General features: G+C 39.4%; 1 protein-coding gene across 3 annotated transcripts in view; it reads left to right on the forward strand.

Moving 5' to 3' along the window:
* LOC139939492 (uncharacterized) overlaps positions 1 to 24,562 on the forward strand; it is a 180,274-nt gene that overhangs the window by 42,072 nt on the left and 113,640 nt on the right. For all 3 annotated transcript variants that reach the window (XM_071935452.1, XM_071935453.1, XM_071935454.1), the window contains one exon: positions 2,998 to 8,299. In XM_071935452.1, coding sequence (XP_071791553.1) covers positions 2,998 to 8,299 — 5,302 coding nt within the window. The remainder of the gene's footprint in view (positions 1 to 2,997; positions 8,300 to 24,562) is intronic.

Genomic DNA, 24,562 nt, shown 5'->3' on the forward strand with positions numbered 1-24,562 from the left:
ACGCCAACTTTTTTTGTCAATTTTTTTAGAATGATAGATAAGGTAAACTTGAATCAAGGCCGTCGGCTAAAAGCTCTGTACAGGCCAGTGGTCAGCATTACGGCCGTAGTGGCCTTAACTGATCACTCAATAAGTGCTGCTAGTTTTGTCAAGGACATAGTTGTTGATTCAATGATATGACGTAAATATTCCATTATTGGCTTGCAGTTAAAAAGAGCAACTCGTCTGGGGTTGGAGTTAGAAACAAATTTGTCGTTAAGATTTTGAAGTCAAGACTCTCGGATAGTTTAGAAGTAAGTGCATAGTAGCTTGTTGACCTACCTTGTGCTGTGACATAGAATGAGAATGGTTATTACTAGTTTGTTCACACGCAATAGAGCAAAGGTAAGCTAACGATACTTGTTCTCTGCAAATATTAGGCACCTTACATTTTATTTTGTGACTGATGGCTTCGAAGAGTTTGGACCTCTTGAAATTTGAAGTGACGCTTTTTGTTTATTGGTGTGGATTGATTGAGGAAGACCATTGCACTTGTAAAATAATTTAAACTTTAAAAATTATTATATTTGCAAGAACTGGTAGGCCCTTTGATTAATGAACAGATTCATTAATTGATTCCAAATATTTCCTGTAATAGACCGATTAGTTAGGCTCCGCCCATGGCGCACATGTGAGCAAGAACACGTGAGCCTCTCCAATGCCATTCTGCACAACTCTGCCGCGCGCGCCAAGCATACGCGCACTTATGTCTGACCTTAATTTGTCAGACTTTTGGTTGCGCAATGGGTTGTGATTGGTCGATACGTAATGGGGCGGGGCTTAATGGATCGGTCTATTAGGGTTTGCTTTGCTGCAATGTTTTGCTTTGTCTGTAGCTCGTCCATGGTGTTTGCTTACTCGTTGTATCGTGAATGACATCAGGCAATACTGGGGAAAATATTGTGAATCTAGGGCAATGGTACAACTAAAATCAGCATTATAACCATATCTGTTTTTAAAATGAGTACATGTGAGCTCTCGTATCAAATCTCAACAGGCAAGCAAAACACGGCACCCGCATTTACATGTCACATTTACACACAATGTCTTGATGTATTTGTGTATCATGTGTCCGTAGGCTTGCAAAACCCCTCTAATAAATATTGTATAAGAATTTCTTGTACCAAGACTAGGAAAGATCCCACATTGGGATCTGCAATTCCTGTGAAATGTTTAACTTAAGATGTTTAGGGGCTTCATCCAGTGTAGCATGTAAGATGGGATCTAGCCCCTTCCTAGTACTCAATGCTTATTGTATTGAAATACTACGCTTATCACATCACACGTAGTAGCAATAAAGAACCAAACCGCACCCGTATTTTCTTAACACCATTGTTTTGTCTGGGCAATGGGTTATCTCTAAAAAGACAACCCATTTGCAACATCCTATGACAATAATTTATTTATCTAGCCTGGGGATTTATTCATTCTGACCCCAATGACTCCATGCTACCTCATGGGGGTAGAATGGATGGCTCTTTGGGATGTGGTTTCCTTAAGGGCAGACTGTGACCTCATCTGATGGGATCATACGACCTTTGACCTATCAAGATATACCTACTGTTTTAGTTAAGACAGGCGCCAGGGTTGAAGAAATAAACATTTTAAGCTGGAGCCAAGTTTTCAAAATGATCTTTTTTTTGTTCTGTGGGGGATGGATTTGAAGCTACCATTTTTGTTCTGTGGGGGATGGATTTGAAGCTACCATATTTTGTTCTGTGGGGGATGGATTTGAGGCTACCATATTTTGTTCTGTGGGGGATGGATTTGAAACTACCATATTTTTTCTGTAGGGAATGAATTTGAGGCTACCATGACAGATGCCTGTGGCTTTGGTCTTAAATTTGCAAAAGTGAAGATGAGTTAGAATTTTAACAAATTGAAATCGAAAAGGTATTTCTCAAAGGTTAAAATAGTTAAAGAAAGTCTTTGCGAATGACTCTGCTTGGGTCGAAACATCAGGCCATTAACTACTTTTTGCATTTACATGTATGCCATAGGTCCATTTAGTTGGTTAGCAGTTTGCAACAGCTAATTCTGTTTTCTAAAAGTTAAAAACAAATAAATAAAAAATAGGTCCCCCAAACATAGGACAAACAGTACGTGATTATGTTCTTTTGCTAATTAACACTTCGTCTTTCACAGTTATTTTGGGACATTTATAACTAAACATTTGTTTGTAATTGAAAAATTTGACCAGCATAATGAAACAGCGTTAAAATTTCAAGTTTTGTAAGCCATTTATGTAATGAATAATGTCCACCAGTATGTCCACTTTAATTTCCACTGAGAACTTTGAGTCTTAGTCCCTCGAGTCACACATTTCTGCTCATCCTTCCCATATCTGCATCCCAAGGCAATCAATCTGGCGTATTACTCATCAAGGAAAAATTTAAAGAAGTACACAATCATTCTGACCTCTGGTTCAACAGCACCATACACCTGTTATGATCATTATAAAGTCTATGAGAGTGCACTGGAAACCTCTGGTCTACTGGTATAAGACATTCTTTGATGTCAGTATTACTTCATATGGACTGCTGATTATCTGGCCTACAATTTGAAGCATCTACAGCTTTCGAGAGGAAAGCGTATTGATGAAGGACTTCTGCAATGTCACCAACAGTATCAATGACTGATAATTTGGAGTCATAACAAGAGAGATTATTTGAAGTGTACACATTATTAAACAGAAAGCCATAGGAGATTTAGATCATTTGTTGAGACATTGACGACAACAAGGAAATAATTTGTCTTCGGTCTTTACTGTTTCTGTTGTGACGGAAAGAGTTCCTTGAAGGGATACAAGTTTGATTGGTATGTCATTTGTAAATCATACTGATTGAAATGTATTTTAATGGCTTTAACAAAATTGGTGAAAATCTTGCGTCAAAGAAGGGAAAAAACCACAGTTTTTCCAATATAACCTTACACTTGTCTTATTTTTTCTCGTTTCAGGGCCTGTCCAACATCTTGTCAACCTTGGACAAGAAGTCAGCCCTTAATGGCAACTCCAAGTCAGATGAGATGTCTTCACTAGACACAAGAGCCACCCACTCGGACAGTAACGAGCAGCCCCGGGCTCGCTATCAGTACCAGTATGAACAGCGCCCTCTGTACAACGACAACCCCAAGCCTAAGCGCAGCCATTCTGCTGGAAGATACTCTGATCACTCTGCTGGAGATGATGACTATGTCCGAGTGGCCGAGACGAGGTCCTCAGAGCAGTACCGATATGAGTCATCATATTCTGGAAGAGGAGATCAAGACAGAAGGGGACGATCATACCATGATGGATCACAACCCTTTAACTCGTCTTACCACCACTATCCCAGAGAAGAAGAGGTTATGGTCATGCAGGATGCAGAGCAGTACTGGGTTCCATCGACATACGTCTCCCCTTCGACAGAATCACCCTATCAGCCTGGGCCTCCAAAACCACCTCGCCGTCAACAGTCACTGAATCGCATCCACATCCCATCAGGCCCTGATTACGATGAGGATACAAGGTCCCCAACTGAGATGGAGCTCTCGTCGACATCTCCCGAGTCTGGAAGCCCGAAACATTGGCAGACAAGCCCTTTGGTAAACAACCAACAGGGTGTGTTCGCTATCATTGGTTCTCCTTCTAAGCCTACCGAGAAAGCATCACATGAAGTGGGTTACCCAAGCCAGCAGGGTATCCAGACTTCCTCTGCGATGACTTCCAGTACTCACAGTCAGAGGGAATACTCCCAGTTGTATGCTAAACAACAGAGTTACACCATGCATGAGAGGGATGAAAGACGCTCACAACCTCAATATAAACCAACTCCAACTTCACCCCAAAGGCAGGCAAATATTACAAGACAAAGCTCTCTGCCTGTGTCTCGTAGTCCTCAAAGTATACCTCGCCAGCAAAATGTCCAAAGGGCTGCATCTTTTGAGAGGAAGCCTGGGAATACAAGAAAAAGAGATGATGCGCCCAGGAGATCTCAAACAGCGTCCCGCTCTCCACAAAGGTATTCCAGTAAAGGCAAACGAGAGCCAGATTCACAACCGAGACGCTCCGACCCAAAGAGCAGAGCTCCCAGTGATCGCCAAGGCAGTCGATCAGTGGGCAGGCCTGCTCAGCCAGGGAGAAACCAGCAAAGACGTCCACCTGTTGATTCCAGAAGCCGTAAAATTACTTCCCCAGATCGCGGTGTTGCATTGATCCCAACAAATGCACCAAGACGTGGCTCACTCCCAGATACTCATATTGAGAGGTTCATAGTCCCTGATAAACAGGCAGGAACTTTTGCGTCACCCCAGTATCAGACAACCCCGATGAAACCCGTATCGACACCTACAAGAGCCAAACAGGGTGGGATAGGGGCTTTGCTTATATCAGACAAAGATCACGAAGCGGTGAATATTGATTCTGTTTCTTGGCTTCTAGAAAACCGCAATTTCTCCAAACCCGAGTACGTCAGTGACAGCGGAGTGAGCTCTATACGGGACGGGTCTTTGGGACCTCAAGCTCACACCTTTGTTGCCCCAGTCCAGGCTCCTTTAACTACAAGCATGGATTACAGTTACCCATCCAAAACGCAAGCACACTTTCCTGAAGAAACTGCACAGTATAGACTTTATGGTGATGGCCCAGTAGAGTATCCCTCTTACGGAAATGATAAAGAGAAAATGTTGTTCTCTAAGCCTGTGTCTTTGGAGAAGCGCCAACAGGAAGATTATTACAGTAAGCCAAGTCCTTCTTCTTACTATTCTTCCCCAGCTGATAAGCAACTGCAAGAGCATATCAGTCGACGTGATCAGCGCAGGCCGCTCCTCCGCTCTACTTCTCAAGAAAGCTCAGAACACGACCGGAAAACTCCAAAAGACCAAGAGCAAAAAAGGCAACATTTCCCCCAAACAGACACTGTTGATCCGAGGGTTGGCAGCAGCTTGTACTATCCTCCAAGCCAACAAAAGTCCACCAGGAATAGCTCACAGCACCAGGATTCTCCATCAAACAGATCACCAAAGAAGGCTTTATTTAAGGAAGATCATCCTAACTTGGCACAGTATCGAGCTGAGGAAGTCAAGCCACTGGTAGATGCTGGACATTATGACTACCCTAAGAAGTACTATCCAGTGCAAGATTCCCCAACATCAGGATCCAGCTATGACCAACATGACCCCTACAGCAGGCCAGTGGCTAATGGTCAGCGCATCAAAGCCTCTCTGAATCGGTACAACAAAAAGATGGTGGAGGCGGATCGCATGGGCATCGAGCCAGCCATGGATGGGGGTGAGGCTTACTGGGGTATGGAATTAAGGAAGCCACCACCAAATCGGCTCAATCACTCTCAGCGGACCCCAGAGCAATTGTCAGAACACCGTAGCACCCCAGAGGCTTCCATTGGACAAAGGAAGGAGGCCTCAGTCTATTACAGCAGAGACAATACGCAAGTCACGTCTTCTAGTTCATCAAGGACTTTCCAAGAGAGTGAGATCAAGAGGCAGCTAGAGAGTCTTAATCCAACTTCTCCACCCGCAGAAAGACAGTCACGCTATGATAGGCTGAAGCAGCGTGCAGCAGGACAACAAACCTCTCAAAAATCCAGTGCCGTCAAGAGTATGCAACCAAGGAGCAAAAGTTTGTCGAGGCTCGATACTCGAGGAAAGGTACCACAAAGCTCGGAAATATCTTTAAATAAAGATACACTGAGTAAGTCCACAGACGACCTGGATGATCTCCGAAAGCAGGGATTTTCCCGTGGAGCAGCACTCTTCATGAGAATGATGAGGCAAGCTAGCATGGAGGAAGAGGATTATGAGTTGCGTTCCATCGGCCCAGTAGCTGTTGACAGCTACGTTGGAACGCCAAAATTATTTCAGCCTCAAATCACTAAGACCGGGGAACCCATTTTAGACTTGGCATCTCCTGGATCAGATTCATTTGGTAGAGGTCCACAGTCAATGGAAGAAGAGCCACTTCTTACAATGGAGGTCCAACATAAGGTGAAGTCAGCTCCCCCAAGGGGAAAGGCTTCTGAACATGGGCAGGTTCCTCCAAAGAAAAAGGCTTCTGAATTTGAGGAGGTTCCTACAACTCATTGGCGTGACCGGGTTCAGACTGAACGGCAATATGAGCAGAACCAAACTAAAGAGCAGCGAAACGGTATTCCAGATACTAAACCAATCCAATCTCCTGATGGTCCTCCTTCTCCTGTGGTAATCACTCGTCATGGAAATCAGGAAGTTCCTGTGGAATGGTTGCTCAAACAAGAGGGACTCAGACGTACTCCAGCTGGTGGCAAGCGGTCAGCCTCCCCCAGCAAATACAGTCATCTCACTGATCGTTCCCCTTCTCCTACCAAACGCACCCCTCTTGTTGAGAAAAGTCTTAGTTTTACAGAAACAGAGGAGGTTTTTGAACGAGCATCAGCTGCAAAACAGTCATCATCTCCTGCTGGTGGCAAACGGTCAGCCAGCCCCAGTAAATACAGTCATCTCACTGAGCGTTCTCCGTCACCTAACAAGCGCACCCCTCTGGTTGAGAGAAGCCGTAGTTTTACAAAAGCAGAGGAGGTTTTCCAGCGCACAGCAGTTGCAAAAGAGTCATCAACTCCTGCTGCTGTCAAACGGTCAGCCTCCCCCAGTAAATACAGTCAACTGACTGAGCGGTCTTTGTCTCCTTCCAAACGCACTCCTCTCGTTGAGAAAAGCCTTAGTTTTACAAAAGCAGAGGAGGTTTTAGAGCGCACATCAGTTGCAAAACAGTTGTCATCTCCTAAAAAACAAGAGCTCAATCGAACCTCTTCTGTGGAAAAAAGTGTTCCACCTTACACCAGACAAGATGCAGTCAATCGCACTCCTTCTCAAAAGCAAGCATTTTCTCTTGTCAAACAGGGACTCAAAGGAACTTCTTCAGATGAAAAACACAGTGTGTCTGCAACAAATCAAGAGGGCACAAACCGCACACCTTTCTCTGAAAAAAGTAAATTTGCTCCGACCGGGCGATCACCCTCTCCGATCAAACTGAAGTCTCCTGATTCTGAGCCGATCCCTTTATCTCGCCGTGGCAAGCAGGATGTCCCGTCTGAGTGGTTGAAAGTTTTGGATCGTCTACATGGAAAACCGAAAGAGCGAAGCAGCGACGGCGGACTGCCGGCATCAAAGAATAAGCCAGAGAAAAGCAACCGAGTCAGTGCTGATTTTGAAGATGCACTCTCAGAGCTCGAGCACATGTACTCTATCTTAGATGAAGAGGCCGACGATTTGATGTTCCACAAGAGTCGTAGACCGTTCGACCAGAGGATATCTGAACTTCCTCCTGCTTTACAGAAACGTCTCAAGGACCTGAAAGAATATGCCATTGCACAGCGTAACAAACGACAGGTTCGCAGAGAGAGGGCCAAATCTGACATTACGGCAAAGACTCCCGCTCTCGTCAGTCATAAACCAGCTGCTGAAGTAAAAAAGAATCAAGAATTTGTTTCCTACAGACAGTCCTTGAACAGTACCCTTAAACTCTCCAAGCCTACTACGTTAGATCTGCCCAATAAAACCACTGATCTACGTCATCGACTAGGGGCAGCTCGAACCGAACGCAGCAGCTCCGATGAAGAAACTTCACCACAGCAGCGTAACTCTGCTCAACTGTATCGTCAACCAAGATCAGCAGACAACTTAGGGTTCAGTTCAGACAGCAGTCCTAGTCCCGACCGCAATCGAAAGAATTTTGCCGCTAGGTTTGAAGCTGCCTCCAAGAAGCCTGAATCCCGCTTTGAGAAAGTAACTGGTCTTGTCCTCCCTGAATACGTACCAAGTCATAAGAGACAGGTTGAAAAAACTCCAGCGAAAGCTAAATCTCCACAGAAGAAGGTTGCTCCCAAGCAAGTACAGGAAGTCATCTCAAAGACCGCTGCGGTAGACGTCAGAGCAAGTCGGAGCATCTTTGAGAAACTTGATCCTGGAAGCCGGATGAGCATGGACTCCGTCTCCACGGTTGACAGCTATCAATTGTCCCAACCATTCGAGGAGATTTCTGCCGAGTATCAGAAGATGTCGTCAGACCACAGAATGGACATTGGCTCGGATGATGATGTCAGCCCAGGTCAGAGAAGCTCCTCCAGCGAGTCTCTCGTTCAGAGTGTCGCCAACTCTGGAAACGGTCTGAAGAGAACGTCCAAGCAGAAGATAGAACCATCTGCTGGTAGTGAACTGAGAACTGGTGAGAAGACTAAGTCAACAGGCACTGGACCAGTACCATTGGCTTCATTTGACGAAGAGATCGGTGAGTTGAGTTTTCTCCTTTATCTAAAAACTAGTTGCTCGTAACATAGAGAAACAAACTGCTTTGTTAACGGCACGTTCCTATATATTCTAATCTATATTCCAGCCTGACTTTAACTAGCAGATTTACATGTATTCACATTTTATAGCCAAAAGCCTCCACACACCTGACAGCATTCAAACAAACGAGGGCCCAATCAAAGAAGTGAGTAAACAACGTGAGTAAAGTGTGTGGCATTTGATCCTCTGCTTCATAGCGCACCAGCAGCCGATTTCACAAAACGCTAAGATCGATCTCGAGTTAGGACGAGTAACTCACCCTTATTAGTCCTAACGTCTTGGGTTACAGAACTTAACTCGTCCTAAGTCCTAAGACTAATCCTAAGTTAGAAACAGTGTGGTGAAATCGACGGCTGGCTCCTAAAGCATTTTGGATACTTCAAAGCTCGCACTCTTTGCACTTAAGCGCTTATCTTGGGTTTCGCTGGCAGTAACCAAGAAATATGGCCCTCTGTGGTGATGGAAATCTTATTACAAAGCAACTTTTTGATAACCGCACAACACTCGCACAACACTCTTTGTATCCTAAGGCCTGGGTCATACTTCCTGCGTATGCCAATGTGGAGCAAATTTTGACGTCACAAATTCGCAACAAATAATTTGCATCGGTTGTAATGTGCTCAACACTTGCAAAACATTCGCAGCGAAATAGGGCTGTGATGTCAAAATTTGTATCACATTTGCAGGAAGTTCGAACCTGGCTTGACTCTGTCAATACCACCGTAACCACATTATGTAAAGCTACTACAAGAAGAAAGCACACAATTGTCTGCAATATTAGAGCTTGCTTTACAGCAGGAAACTTTGTGAGACAAAAAGTGTGATTTGGTTTTGCTGAGCTAACCACACTTGTCACTCATTTTCCTCATGTTGTTCAGCCTAAGGTTTGACTTCCATTTTTGAATTGAAATAAATAAATAAATCACCTTTGATATTTTTGATTTTCTTTCAATTGAAAACATACTATCCAAGAAATGAAGCATTCAACAATATTTTTTGCATAGTATGATGGATCGAGCCCATTTTTTTGAAAGGATATGGGCACTGAATTGACAATTTATAACTTCTGAGTAATAAACCACATACAACTTACACAGCACTGTTGCATCAATTTGGTGTCACCTAATATTGATCAGCATTTGACAATTTAACATCGAATAATTTGATGAAACCATAAACGATAACAATAACCTGGTGACAGATTAACAAACAGATAGACCTGATTATACCTTTATGGTAGTCTTGACTATTTCGCTTAGCTTGTTGATGGTGCGGGGTAAGCATAGGTACACTGTTAACTACCTGGATTCAAGTTCATGGAATTGGTTAAACCTTTTGAGACCATAGCGGCCAGAAACAGCCTGTACCAAAATGCTAAATGTCTGCTTACAACTCGACCAAGGTAAAGGTCATGACCTGAATTGCAATTCCACTGTGTAATGCTATCATTGTCAACATAGTGTATTTTTCAAAACAAAAACAAATTTCTGTTTTTTACACCATTTTTTCAGACAGTTTTACAAGAAACAAATTGTTTCCAAAAGTCATTCAATAAAACTATGTCTGGGCGTATAGTGATGATTATACAGTAATTGATGGTCTTTAAAGGGTTAAGCATAAAGACTTTAGCTAAACACAAATCAATTAATTTTACTCAATAAATGTTACTGTGTACTCTTTGTTGCTGGTTTCTCTGCTTATCTTCCTTCTCTAATGAGCAATTAATGCTAAGCAAAATTTTCTGCTTGTGTAAATGTTTCTGAAGCAAGTAACTTTTTCCTAAACATAGGTCTTTACTCTTTTCTACGGAAAATGTTTTCAGTCATTCCTGATTTTGGATTAAATTCAACCAAAATAGAATTGAATTTGACCTTTACTGGTGCAAGAGTTCCTCTTTAGAATGTACAGACCCATTTGTTGTTGATATTCGAATGATCTATGTTACAAATATTGCTCTGAACGAGTATTAAATAGGCATTGGACACAATTTTAACATCTGGTTGGAGACTTGTATTTTGTCGAACACTTTCATGAGGCCTCTATCTGTTGGAAAATGAGTGCGTCATGATTTGTAGGCCAACTCTTTTCAAGCAGGCACACATATATAATTAGATGAATGACTATATCTTTTAAATAATGAGTGCTTGGCAAAACTGAATTTGAAGCACCCCCCCCTTTAAAATGTTCACAAATATTTCTAACCTTTGTTATCGGTCAAGGATAAGAACTTTCCATTTGTGTCCAACACAAGGAGGAACTTATACTAAAAAATAAATGAAGGCTTAAGATTGAAATAAAGGTAACGCATTCCAGTGATTCATAGGCTAAAGTTGAAATTGCTTATTTAGCTTCGCGGCTACACTTGTTTTGTTGTTGTTGAGGAGTTTACAAAGTCACTATCGTTTGATCAAAATGATAGAGGTGGCCATCCCCTTGACATTTCAATCTCACTGCTGGATCAACTTAGACTGCTTGTGTGAACAGCGGTTTGGAAACCTTGGTATGGATTGGTTGTTGGTTGTGTAAAAGTTCATGGCATTAACATTGAAGATGTTGTTAAAGAGAGGCCTGGCACTCGGATGTTTTCATGTGTTTGGTTGAGGGCTTTTTGGGTGTCAATAGTTTTTCTTTCTTTTTCACACAGTTGTAATGCTTCAGTGTATATTAGGGATGAGAAATGCCAGACTTTTACCTGAGTTCAGACTTTTTTTTTTAAAGTCTGCCTGGTGGTAAACCACAAATTATGCATTTAAGTTATCCACGTGAAAAAGGCATGTTCTTTGAACGTTTTCCCTCAACTCCTTTGAATCCATATCTCCACGGGGGTTATCAAAAGGTGGAATGCCATCATTTCAGCATACCTCAGCATTATAATCAAGCAAAAGATCATCAAAATGATCCTAACTCATCTAAGTTTAAATCCATGTTTATGTTTGTTCACATAATATGTAACTTCAAATGTGGAGCATGGCATAGTTCTTTCGTTCTTTCTTTTAATAACAAAATTTAGGAAGATTTGTTCTGATACCATTTGTGTAAAAAGGGTGTTCTTAAATTGCTTTGTTTGTAAAAAAAATCAAGCTGATATTCTGAGTTTGTCATCACAATGTTGTCCTAGTTAAGGAAACAAAAACAAACAAAGGTCATGGCTGAAATGGCCTTTGTGGCTTTGATTGTTGCTAAGGGTGTTGCTATGGGTTTGCAATGCTTCAGTGCATGTTGACTTGGCAACCATGCTGTAGCCAGTCAACCTTTACTCTGTCTGAAACCATGTTGAGAGTAATACTTGCATCTATATGTAGAGAGGATTCTTAAAAATGTGACTGTGAGTCAGTACATTGTAACTCATGATATCATCATTGACCAATAGCATCATGATCTTACTGTAGCCCCTCCCTCAGTCCCTCTGATTGGTCCATTGTAGTGACTAAGGCCCCACCCCCTTTCATCTGATTGGCTAGTTGTCAGATCACCTGAAATAGCTATTGACCTCGGTGCTAGTGTTAGTAGTTGCCTGGTGATGATATTTGTCAGTAGGTCATTAATGTGGCTGCCGGTGGTGCAGTGATCCACCCAGTAAACGCAGGAAAGGCTAGTGACATTTAATATTTGAGTCAATAAGCTAATTGGTCTTTTTTTTAGTCTTTTAGTTTATTTATTTTTTGAAGGACATTCTAGCTCTTGAATGTGACCAACTACCAGGATGTTGGTAGTAGCTAGGATTTTAATGTATGAAGGACGACTGAAATACTGCAAATGTAAAAATAAAATGTTCACCTACAATTAATTTTTATATTTTTTAGAGATTTGAATAAAAGATTAATGATTTAATTCCAATAAATAGATTCAAGAAGAAGTCTTTTTTAAATTAAACATTCAAAATGAAACTTAAAAGAAGTAAGCATCCTGCAATATTATTTCTTTGAAATGTCCCTGTTGAGAATGGTTATCAATAATAATATTCGATTCTGAGAAATGATTCATGCATGAATCTTTTCTCAAGGTTGGTGTCCGTTTGCGAATGCTGCAGCCAGAGATGTAGTTTGTACCTGCTCTCACCTTGCCATGGAGGCTACCTCCATTGGTGGATGGACTTGGGCATCATGGTAAAAAAAATGTGACAGGTTTTTGTTGTTCCCAGGAAGTTGCCTACACATTTCATTCAGCTAAAAAAAAATGTATAAGATTTGGTAGAATGTAGAGATTAATGATTTCATTCCAATAAATAGATTCAAGAAAAAGTTTTTTTTTTAATTAAACATTCAAAATCAAACTTAAAAGAAGTAAGCATCCTGCAATATTATTTCTTTGAAATTTCCCTGTTGATAATGGTTTTCAAGCAACTAAAAGAGATCTATGAAACTTTGTGAGAATTGGCTTCCATAGTTTTTGAGAAAGAGGTTACTTTTCACTCAAATATTTAAATTCTTAAGGTCAGAAATTACTCAAATATTTGCAACCAAGGTGTTTTTTCTTTCATTATTCTCTTGCAATTTTGATGACCAATTGAGTCCCAAAGTTTTCACAGATTGGTTCTTTTATGCTTTATTGGGATACACCAAGTGAGAATATTTGTCTTTGACAATTACCAAAGGTGTCCAGTGCCTTTAACTACGATGCAGATGACGAAGAATTAACCACAGGCCTTAATCCACTCTTGAATTCTTGACATGGCAATGGCGTGGATACATAGCGGGAAACCCCTCCCCAGGGCTCTATGGGGCTGCCTTATTTGGTCAGCAGACAGGAATAGACGGGACCCCCTGGCCGATCGGGAAATTGTCAAGCTTTGTTTTTTTTATAAGAAGACATTAATGCCGCTCGATTACAATCACATGATTTAATTAACATGTAGCGGGACTGTATTAAAGTTGTTTGCAAAAGAAATACTATTTTTTAAGTTGTGAAGAATAGTTTGATCAGCTTCTAAGATGGGTTTTGGAGGATGGGATCGGGAAATAGTTCAAAAGTGATGCGATAAAAACCTTCTACAGAAGTAATCAGTGAAGACATTAAGGCCGCTCTAATACATTCGTATGATTTAATTAAAATGAAGCCAGGACTGTATTCAGTATGTTTGCAGAAGTAATGTACTATTTGTGTGAAGAAGCTGTGAATTATATTTTTGTTTAGCTTCTAAGATAATACGGGGGTGGCGGATGGAAGTTACTAAGTAGTTTTAAGTTATGCAATAACGACTCTTTAAAGAAGCAATTTATGCAGATTTAACATATACGTCATTGAATCTAAAAGAGATGTTGGGATAACGAGTTTGGTATAGTGAAATAGTAGGAAGGCACAACCAATTACCTAAGAATAATTTGTTTAATTAAATTTTAAATAGGTAATGTAATTGCATGCTTGGTTGGACACCCATGTCTGCAGTCATAACAATGTTTGCACATGTAAAATCCCCGGACTTGTGGACTCAGTGTGTTGACTCCTCAGCTGTTGCAAACCATTGTGCTATCACCTAGTGTTTGTTAGCGCCAATAGCTTCCATGCAGAGCGCCAGGGAGAGGGTACTCTGTGTGAAGTTCTAAGTAATCTTGGAGGCATTTATTACCAGGGTCAGTATACTATGCTAATGACCTGCATATCAATCGCATGACGGATATATCGCTTCATGGTGCTTTAAATGTCAGGATGGGCCAGGTCTACCCATAGCTGTTGTTCCAAGTTTTGTAGTTTCGGATAAGTCTATATTTTTATGGGGGAATCTTGGCTGGTTTGTGGAACGGACTATAAAATACCAAAGGTAAGTTGGTGCTTTTTTGATGTCAGTTTGCAAAGATTGCTTTGATCTTGTGTCCGCATGTCCTGCAACCCACTCTTTCTATCCTTCAGGTTGAGATGTAGTGTCTTAACTACGGAAGTTGATTGGTACAAGAGTTTGTATTTCTTCCTATTGCTGTATTAAGTCTTTCAAGCGGAAGAGAACTAATACATGATGAAGACAGTTTCAGTGTGGTTGTGTTCTACTAGTTCTGGCTTGGACTCGAGGTGTTACTTGAAGACAGTGAACACTATTGGTAATTGTCAAAGACTAGTCTTCACAGTTGGTGTATCTCAACATAATATGCATAAAATAACAAACCTGTGAAAATTTGAGCTCAATCGGTCGTCGAAGTTGCGAGATAGTAATAAAAGAAAAAACACCCTTGTCACACAAAGTTGTGTGCTTTCTGATGCTTGATTTCGAGACCTCAAATTCTAAACTTGAGGTCTCAAAATCAAATTCGTGGAAAATTACTTCTTTCTCAAAAACTATGTCACTTCAGAGGGAGCTGTTTCTTGCAATGTTTTATACTATCAACCTCTCCCCATTACTCGCAATCAAGAAAGGTTTTATGATGATAATTATTTTGAGTAATATCACCAATAGTGTCCACTGCCTTTAAATCTGTTTTCTGTGGATGTGGTTTGGGGAACAGACTGCCCACTGTTGGGTTCAGTCTTAGACTTGGGCTACAATACAATCCTGTAATATTGGTGTGACATGCTTTGACCTTCTGGCCCATGGTACGCATTTTTTTAAGTCAAATTGTTTTATAAATATCTGCTAGAAAGTGCGTAAACGCATGCACCTTTTCTAAAATGCACACTTCACTGCATTGATACACAAATGAAAACTGACTCCCAATTGGCAAAACCAAGATTTATTGTGGAGATGATGTAGGTGAATTGGCTCAATCAGACAAAGATTTTCTAGGCGAAACATTCACCTTATTGGCCTGTGTTGATTTAATTCCACTGGAGCTTACTAATTTAGTTTTGTAACGTGTGTACTAAAATAATACTTATTATTAAAGGGAACATATAGCCATTCTTGTTTCATCGATGAAGTTAAATTTCCTGAAGAATCCAAAATGCTCATATTCCTCCTGTAACAGAGCCCTCCTTTAGGCAGGTGTAAACACTTGTTTGGTTATATCAGAGAGTTCCTTTCTTTATGGTGTTATATATAAAATATATGAGAAAACTCATTGTGAAGGAAGTCGTTTGTTGGAAGAGTTTGGGGAGGACTAGGGTCTTGTGGCATCCATCCCTGCGTAGTCATAGTAAGATTGCGTACACTTTCTAGCTGGTTTTGCCCGGCGGTATGCGCGCGAATCATGTTATGGTTTTCCTGTGACGTCAGAGGTCACATCATCTATACGCAGGTTTATTTTATCATTTTTTTTGCCATGTAGTAGTGCTGCTGTGCCAGTGGCATAGCCAGAGGAATTGAGGGGGAGAAGGGGGGGGGTCTCTGCACATGATTTTTGTTGTGCTAAAAATTGACCCTGTAGTTCAAAATAATTTCTTTTCTTTCTTGCAGTAATATTTGTGATAACATTCTTCCCTGTACACGTCTGTCATGTGGTTTTGTTTAGTTTGCTTTGTGATGTTTTTTCTTTGTCCGCAATGTAATACTCTAGCTGCTGCAGCATATATCTGTATCAAACTTCATTCTCTAACGGTCGTTCGTTGTGAAACGGTGAGGGGCTTATGGTAAAGAAATAAAATTCAATACTGTGTTGCAACCGATATCCTTTACAAGAAAATGCACGCCTATGTCATGTTGGAAGATGTCACATCCTCAAGTTTTGCAAGATGTTACACCCTCAACTATAAAACAATCTTAAATTGTAATCGATTGTGGATGCACCCCAAAACCAACTAAGAAAGATTTTAAGAAAATCTAATTAGCTGATTTTCCAAACTGCTTACCAACCAAAAGGACCTATAGTAAAAATTCAACAACAATGGTCTGACCTTTCGACCCTAGCTGAGTCTTTCTCAAAAGCTCGAAGGATTCGTGAAAGACTCTGGTAGGGCCGAAACATCATGCTACTTTTTAATACCTTTTGGCAGGAAGAAAGTTTTTGAAATTTCACAAACTTGAAAACAACCGCCAATGGAAAAAAAATAGAGTCCCAGGTTTTTCACTTGTTTCGCTTATCGATGTTGTTAATCCTTCATTATTGGCACATCCTCATTAGAGAGACTAGATGCTTGCTTGCTTGCTAGCTGTAACGTAGAGCATAAGACTTGCGCTTGCTTGGTCATGTCTTGAAATGGCCATTGGTGGAGGCAACGTGGTGGTGGTTTAGGGTTCACTTAACTATTTTAACCACAAATCAACTCAATAATTATTTATTCAAAAAGCACAAACGATAATGACTAAACGATGACTAAACAACACACCTGGCCGTTGCTTATTAATACAATTGCACTATTAAGGAAAGTGTAATAATTTCTTGAGGAAAGTGTATATTAAACATTAATCATGAATGGGCAAAAAACTGGTGAAGTTTTCAAGCCCAACTTTTATAATCCAAAATCGAAATACTATAGATAAGAAAGAAAAATAAAACACTACTCATTGTTTTATAATCTATTTCATTTGATTTACAGGCTGCCTTCAAATCAAATGTACTGAAAACAAAATAAATAGACATTTTTCTGAACATTTCTATTGAGTTTGCTGTTCTGAAAAGATCCTTGAAATTAAAAAAAAAAGGTTTCCAGTGTTGTAAAAACAGAAGAAAGCAGATAGGTAAATTGAGATTTACTTATGGTGCTATCGCATACTTCATCTATAATTATACTCCCACCATGCAAAGTTTCAATTCCTCCTTATGGGTAATGAATTGTTTGATTCAAATCGCCATAAAGGTGTGCTCCAAAGGTCAGACGTAACTCTTGTTAAAGGTCACTCATGAGCAGAAACATCTGGGGTGATATTGACGCTACAATTTTCACACAATGATAAAGCTATTCACACGACAGCAATTTAACTGGGGTCCCTTGACTAGTTTTAGCATGGTTGTAAAATGTAGCAATGTTTGACAAGATTTTGCAAGAGAACTTGGACAGCAGAAAAAAATTGTTCTTTTCACATGAGGTACATTTTGTAAAATTTTACAACCATGCTAGAATTTAGCAAGGGACCCTTGCTAAATTACTCTCGTGTGAAAGGGGCTTCAGAATAACCTTGAATAAACCTCTGCCTTCCCCTGTGTGTTATTTCAATACAGACCAAAGACCAAGCGCCTTTGCAGATATCCTACACCTCTTATCTTGGATCGATTCGACTGACATCTAAACAACCATCTTCCCCGGTATGCGTCTAAATTGTTTTCATTCGTCGTCGATCGGCTCCCAAAAAATATTTGTACGGGAATTGTCGAGAAGATCACCATTATTGGTTTTGGACTGTTGTCTTGGTTTTTCTGGTACCCGAGGCCTTTAACGTTGTTTCCTGCTCCTAAAATGGCATAGTAGAAAGCGATCAGAAAAGGGGTCTTGGTGCCAGACTCGTCTTGAGTATGCATCTTAGTGGAGGATTTAAACGACAGTAAGCAAGTAATGTAAATTTTTTTCCTTCAAACTTGAATCAAGGATTGTAAAGAAATAACAGCAATTGAGAGCTATGTTTAGAATTTATATTTTAAAGATATTTCTTACAGATATTTGCCATCCTTTGGGCACACATTCGCATTCAAGTGTTGATGTAACCCAAACACAAATATTTGAAACTGTTTAGTGCGTTTTGAAGGTAGTTAAAATAAGATACTTGGACCAAAATATTTGCACCTTTGTACTATCACCATTTTCACACTGCAAAAGCTGTGCTGTTTTGTGATGGAGATCGAGCCCTATTCTCTTGGATTGTTACGTTTCGTTTGTACTGTAGTTGAATTAACTATTGACAAAATGTTACTTGTTGTATTGACAGTGAGTTTAAGAGTTTAAAAAGTTGTCCACTGTCTTTGTAAAATAGCTGTTCATTTATTAGAATATCCTGTTTGGTAAAACTTATTTTTTTATTTTTTTTTATTATATTACATATATACAAATAATTTTACAATTTCTTTAACTTTTTTTTAATTTTTTATTAATTGCATTGTAATTGCCACAACACTTGTAAGTGCTGCTCTTTTCAAAATGGTGCCAGTTTTTAAATTTTTGCCAAGCCTTTATAGATTGTGATTTATCAGGTTAACCTGATCGGAACAGTCAACAGGAGAAGTGCACACCAGCCTTTTCCTGATTGGCTTAAAGTTTGTGTGTCAGTTATGGCCTGTAGAGGGCGCTGTTCATGTTTCACTGCTACAGAAAAGCTGTTTCTCCCATAAGGTTATTGTGTGTACAATTTTGTGTGTTTTTTTTGTACAGAATTCAGATGTAATCAAACTTAAAATGTAATTGCCATCTAATGAGTTTATGCTTATGATTAAAGCAGTTATTAATCGTAACTTCACACAAATATAAAGCACTACAATTTCACGTGTAGGTAGAATCTAACACTGAAATAAGTATAAGTTTTTTAATTTTGGGTGATGATATTCAATTTAACATACTAACACCTACAGGCAAGTTTGTTTTTGTATGTGTTCATTAGAAAGTGATAGTAGTTTTACTATCAACTATTATATTTTTTTTTGAATCTTAAATTAAGTATAAAATTTTAATTTTGGGTGATGATATTCAATTTAACATACAAGAACCTACAGGCAAGTTTGTTTTGTATGTGTTCATTACAAAGCGATAGTAGTTGTACTATTAATTATTTTTGTTTGTTTTGATCTTAAATTTTGATTTCAGGTTTTAATCTAACGTTCACGTGTGAACTGTAGCAGTTAATTAAAATACACAAACCATAACACACGAGTTGATAGTTCTAAAGATTTCTACCACCTACCACCTAGACTTTTCTATGCAAATATAGCCTATGACAATTATTTAATCATTTAATTTACAGCAAGAAGAAAGATATCAAGTTTGAATCGCAAACTTGTAAAACTTTTTGCTTGTTTGCAGAATTAATATCTGGTTTTTTTTACTAACATGACGATGAAATGAGTCTTTTGTTACTAAAATTCCTTTGTTTTTTTTGTAGGGATCTATTACAAATTACAATTACTAATTACTCATTAGTCTGTAGTAGTTATTTAGTAGTAACTAAACACTGGGTGGGTTGGCAAAAAAAAAGTCCTAATTTAGAGAAAGAAAATTCTGTTGAACGGTAGCAGAAGATATATTGTTTGTTCTGCTGATCATGCTGACAGAGGTCAGAGGGATAAAAATAGTCAGGCCTCATTTTTTGCTAAGTGAGTTGTTTTAGTTTTGCATAACAGGGCTATAGACCAGGATGGCCGCTAGTGCAAATCAAAGTTTCTCATATCTGAAGTTGACCACAGTTCAAATTCCTTTGATAAACAAATCATTTTTGAAAAAAATTACTTTTATAAAAGCATGCAGTCAGCATCAAACTGATTTTTATAATACAGGGTTTGAATTATTGTTCTTATGTTGCCGTTGTTAAAAATTCTTTATGATGCCTTATAGTGCCATCGTTTCGATTGTAAACGTGTAGAATTTGTTTTCTTGGAATTCAATATATTCAAGTTACTGATAGTTGTCTACACCATTGTACCATTAGAGCTGTAGTCTGTAAATAGATTTTGCCTTAATTATCATTAATTATAAATCATTTCCAAGAAGTCATATACTTGACATAATGGTTTTCCTGTTAAAACAAGGTTTTCCTCTAGTAAGAACAATCATCAGCGTGAGGCAAGTGTCAAATAGTTTGGTGCCCAGTACGGAAGTCACCAAGACTTACTGTTTGCAACCCTGGTCTTGGGTAACCAGACATCAGTTTCATTAGTCAACACATAACCATAGACTTTTCTATCGCAAAGTCAGTCTGAGTTTTTTTAAACCAAGGTTGGAAAACTATGGAAAGCCCTGAATACAAAACAAAAACTGATGACCACAGTTTGTTACTATGTCACACAACCATTCAAAACTAGTGTTGAATTTGTTTGCAACAAAGCAACGAATCATGGGCGATTCTTTATTCATTGAAAATTTGCACACAAAAAAGTTGAGTTTGGTCAGAACATCTGTTTACACGAATAAATGTTTTGCTAACCTTCGCTGATACATGCCAAAAATCCCGGGCTTTTTCTACGCATTTTTCCCCTGCAAAGTTGTTGACTTTCAACCAAGGTGTCTCAACTCTAAAAGCCAACTTGCACTTTATAACGAGGACCAATTTTTATATCTTTTTTTTTATTGCTGCATATTTATACAATTGAATTCTACAGGTATCCAAACCGACAGAAAGTCAACATCATTTTTACCACATCAGCATTCCTAATACAGTAGATGACACATTATATTAATACTAATTACCAATCTTGTATTCATTTTTTATATTTACTCAACAACATTTATATAGTACAAATACTGCATGGAAATTAAAGGACACTTACAGTGAGTCTGTAATGCATGACTAAGTGTGACTTATTTTATCAAAACACCCCCCCCCCCCTCCAAAAAAAAGAAAAAAAAAACAGGGGTCGATTTCACAAAGAGTTAGGAGATATTAATAACTTAAGGCTAGTCTTAAGTAAGCTTGGGCGATATCGATTTATTTTATTCACGATATATCGCCAACAATATATCGCGATATTCGATATAATCGTGATTAACTAAATTTGACATCGTCAGTCTTCAAACTCCCAGTGTAAGTTGTAGAAGAGACAGTCATAGCATAAGAGGTGTTCTAATGACCTACATGTATTTTTCTGGTTTTACTCCAAACCTATGGGGTGCAAGATGTCTCAGCTAGGAAATACATCGCGATATTGCGATACATGTACTTAGTTAATATCGCGATATAACGCGAAATTACGATTAAAACCAAATCGATCCGATATCGAAATTGTTTCCAAATTAGTATCGCGATACTAGATAATATCGTGGTATCGCCCAAGCTTAGTCCTAAGTTAGGAAGAGTAACTTGTCCTAACTCTAGATAAGACTAGTTTTAACTCTTTGTGAAATCCACTCCAGGTCTGAGAAATGTCATGTCTGTTAGGTGAAAGTAATTGGGTGAGGTTTGCAGTATGTGTAAATCTCTTTTGAGCATTGTCGTGGTGGGTCTGAAAAGAACTGGTGAAAGTAGCGGTTATTGTCGTCAAAGTAAGATTTAAAGACGCTTTACTCTTTGAGCTACTTTTGTTTACACTGTGGACACTTTTGCCAATGGGTGTTTCTGATCAGCAGAGTGTGGGTTCGAATCCCCAGCTGTGACGCTTGTGTCCTTAAGCAAGTTACTTCACCATTGCTTCGTCCTTCGGTTGGGACGTTTAGCCATTGGTCCCATGTGCTATGTAGCGCATGTAAAGAACCTAGTGCACTTATCGAAAAAGAGAAGGGGTTCGCCCCGGTGTTCCTGGTCCGATCGGCAGCAAATTGCGCCACAGCACCTTGTAAAGTATTACATGGTGCTGTCAGGATTAGGTCTCATACATGTGTAATTCAAAACCTTAGTCCCAAATCTTGCAGGATATACTTAATGTTACAGCGCCAGGAGCGTCACTGTGTGACGGACATGTGCGCTATAATAAGAAGCTACAACTATTATAATAATACTTATTATTATTAGTTTCGACCCTTTGTCACCCATAAAATTACTAGAGAAAAAAGCTACATGTGCCCTCGTCCCGAGGCAGATGTAACTCTATGTTAGTGTTACTAATCACTTGATCAACGATGTACATGTATAGTGCATTTGCACAGGTACTTAAAATGTAATATAGTCCACTTCATTGGACACAAAGCTCCCTCTACTGGTAGGATATAACCCCCAAGAGCAAGTCAAAAAGGTCTAGGAACAGAGACTATTCAGTAATATTTCTCCAAATGTAAACAATGTCTGTGGAGAATTGTGTTCAATGAACTCCCATAAGGAGATCCATTGGCTGCGAACTACAGACCCCCTCCCCCAAGTACCTCAAGTCTTAAAAATATCAGGTTCCAAAGAAAGCAAAGTCTTCCACCCAGTTGGTTGGATCAACAATTGTCTGATAGTCAAAAAAATTCCATACACGCTGTCTGCTGGTCCCAACACAGAAAGGATAAAAAATCAATTTAGTCTGGTTCGCCACTCCTTATCCCTATTGTTCGATGTTGAACTCCCCCACCCCTATTGTTCCTTTGCTTCATTTATTATTGAATGCACGATTAGAAAGCACGGTAGATGCTATGTAAACATCATATTTGAAATTTGAAATAGGATCCAGAGTCGAGGCCTCCATTTTGGGAGGCAATATTTTTCTCTTTTGAAAAGAGTCTGAGTCATAAAGATTTGCATACAAGAAGGCCTTGAAATTCATTTTGTGCTGTTTTCTTTTTCATGGAGAATTATTAGGTTAGAGCTCGATAGACTTTGTGAATAACAACTGCTAGGACCAAACTGTTTCTGTGCTTCAATTTCCTTCAATGTGCGCTTATGTTGTCTGCAATGCAATGTTTAGCTGTGACATTTTCTCCCCATAGAGGAAGCTGTTTAACATTATTGTCGCTTGGAACAATTCAGTCTTATTGTTGTTAATACCACTGCTCAGAGCAAACTGTTTCTGTGCTTAAATTGCCTTTGATGTTCCTTTATGTTGTCTGCAATGTTAAGCTGTGGCGTTTTCTCACCATGGAACAAGCTGTTGTATTTTTTCACCTGAATGACGCTTGAATTAAAAACTTATGTTGTCAATACCCCTGCAAGGACTAAACTGTTCTGTGCTCAAGTTGCCTCCAATGGGCCCTTATGTTGTCTGCAATGTTAAGCTGTGACATTTTCTCGCCATGGAGGAAGCTGTTGTACTTTTCACCTGAATGTTGCTGGGAACAAATTCATTCTGTAGCCCGCGAGGAGTAAAGAAAAAACATTTAGAATTAGAATTGAAAACAGGACATTGTTCCTGACAATCTGAAGGACGACTTTGGTAGAAGGATTCCTCCTGGACCCTGTGTTTAATTGGAGGATGGAAATAATAATACCAGCAAGGTGTCTCTAGAATAGACTTCAAAATCTAAGGATAAGTTCATCATTAACAGCCATTCACGAGTACACTTCAACGGTCTGTCGCTATCAAAAAAGCAAGATCAACCATTTTTAAATGATCAAGGAAAAGTTCATCATTTTCAGCCATTCTGGAATGCACTTCATGTGTCTGTCTCTATTGAAAAAGCAAGATCAACCATTTTCAATAAGTACCCGCTTACTTTTTGTGTGGAAAAGATAAGCTTCATTAAGAGAATTGTGCCTTTTAGGCATACACGTGGAATAACTGTCGAAGGCCTGGCACAATCGAAATCAGATTGCGGCAGCCTGTTGGCTTAAGGCACACCTTATACTCGCTGGCAATAATCCCTGATGAAATAAGATTTTTTTCTTTCTTTTCTGAAATACAACAAGAAAAACAAAGCTATGAGGGGAAAATTGTCTGCACTGATTCATCCGTGTCTTGATACCCTTTAGGCTGTCTGGGATTGAGTCTCAATTCAATTGAATATATCTTTGTCGGGATGTTTCTCGTTCTGATGATGTGGTACCTGCAACCTGCCAAGCTGCCTGGCTAGTCCAAAGCATTTGCAGAGTCGGTTGGAGTAGAAAGCAGTTATTTTCCATTGCGTTTTCTGAATACATAATTGAATACTGATATAATCCCCGTTATATTAAAGAGGGTGTTCTCAGCATCGTCAATCCGGCAATCGGAGAAGAGGTATTGCAGAATTTTATTGGCGACCTCTGGATTGATTTTTCGTTGCTAATATGTGAGGTATTGCTGCTTAAGGAAATGAATATTTCAGTATTGAGCTGTCTACAAGACCGTTGTGTGGAGTAATTTTCTGGAAGTTCTTAAGCAGGAGTAACAACTCAACTACAGAGTGTACCAACTCAGCGTCAAACGAATTCCGAGATCACTCTTAAGCCTGCAATCAGAGAAGAGCTATATGGAATAATTTTATTGACGACCTATGGTTAGCAGGATTTGAAACTTTGCATGGTGGCAATACGATATGGAAAGGTTTGCGGTAACACCATGTAATGGTGTAATCTCTAAATGAGTTGGGTGGTTCTGATAAGAAGAACCGTTGGTTTCAACTCTCTGGATTGATTTTCGCCGGTAAAATGTGAGAGATTGCTGTTTTTAATGAAATGGATATTTCAGTATTGAGCTATTCCACCAGACCAATGTGTTGAGATTGTTCTCTGAGTTGAAAGTTCATCTCTACAGTTAAACGTATGAGTCCGTCAAGGTGTGCTCTTCAGGTTTGACAACAGCTCGAGTACCAACTAAACTACAGAGTACCAACTCAACTACGAACAAATTTCTAGGGTCACTCTACATTTTCATGAGTT

Source organism: Asterias amurensis, chromosome 7, assembly GCF_032118995.1.
Source record: "Asterias amurensis chromosome 7, ASM3211899v1".
Taxonomy (NCBI): Eukaryota; Metazoa; Echinodermata; class Asteroidea; order Forcipulatida; family Asteriidae; genus Asterias; species Asterias amurensis.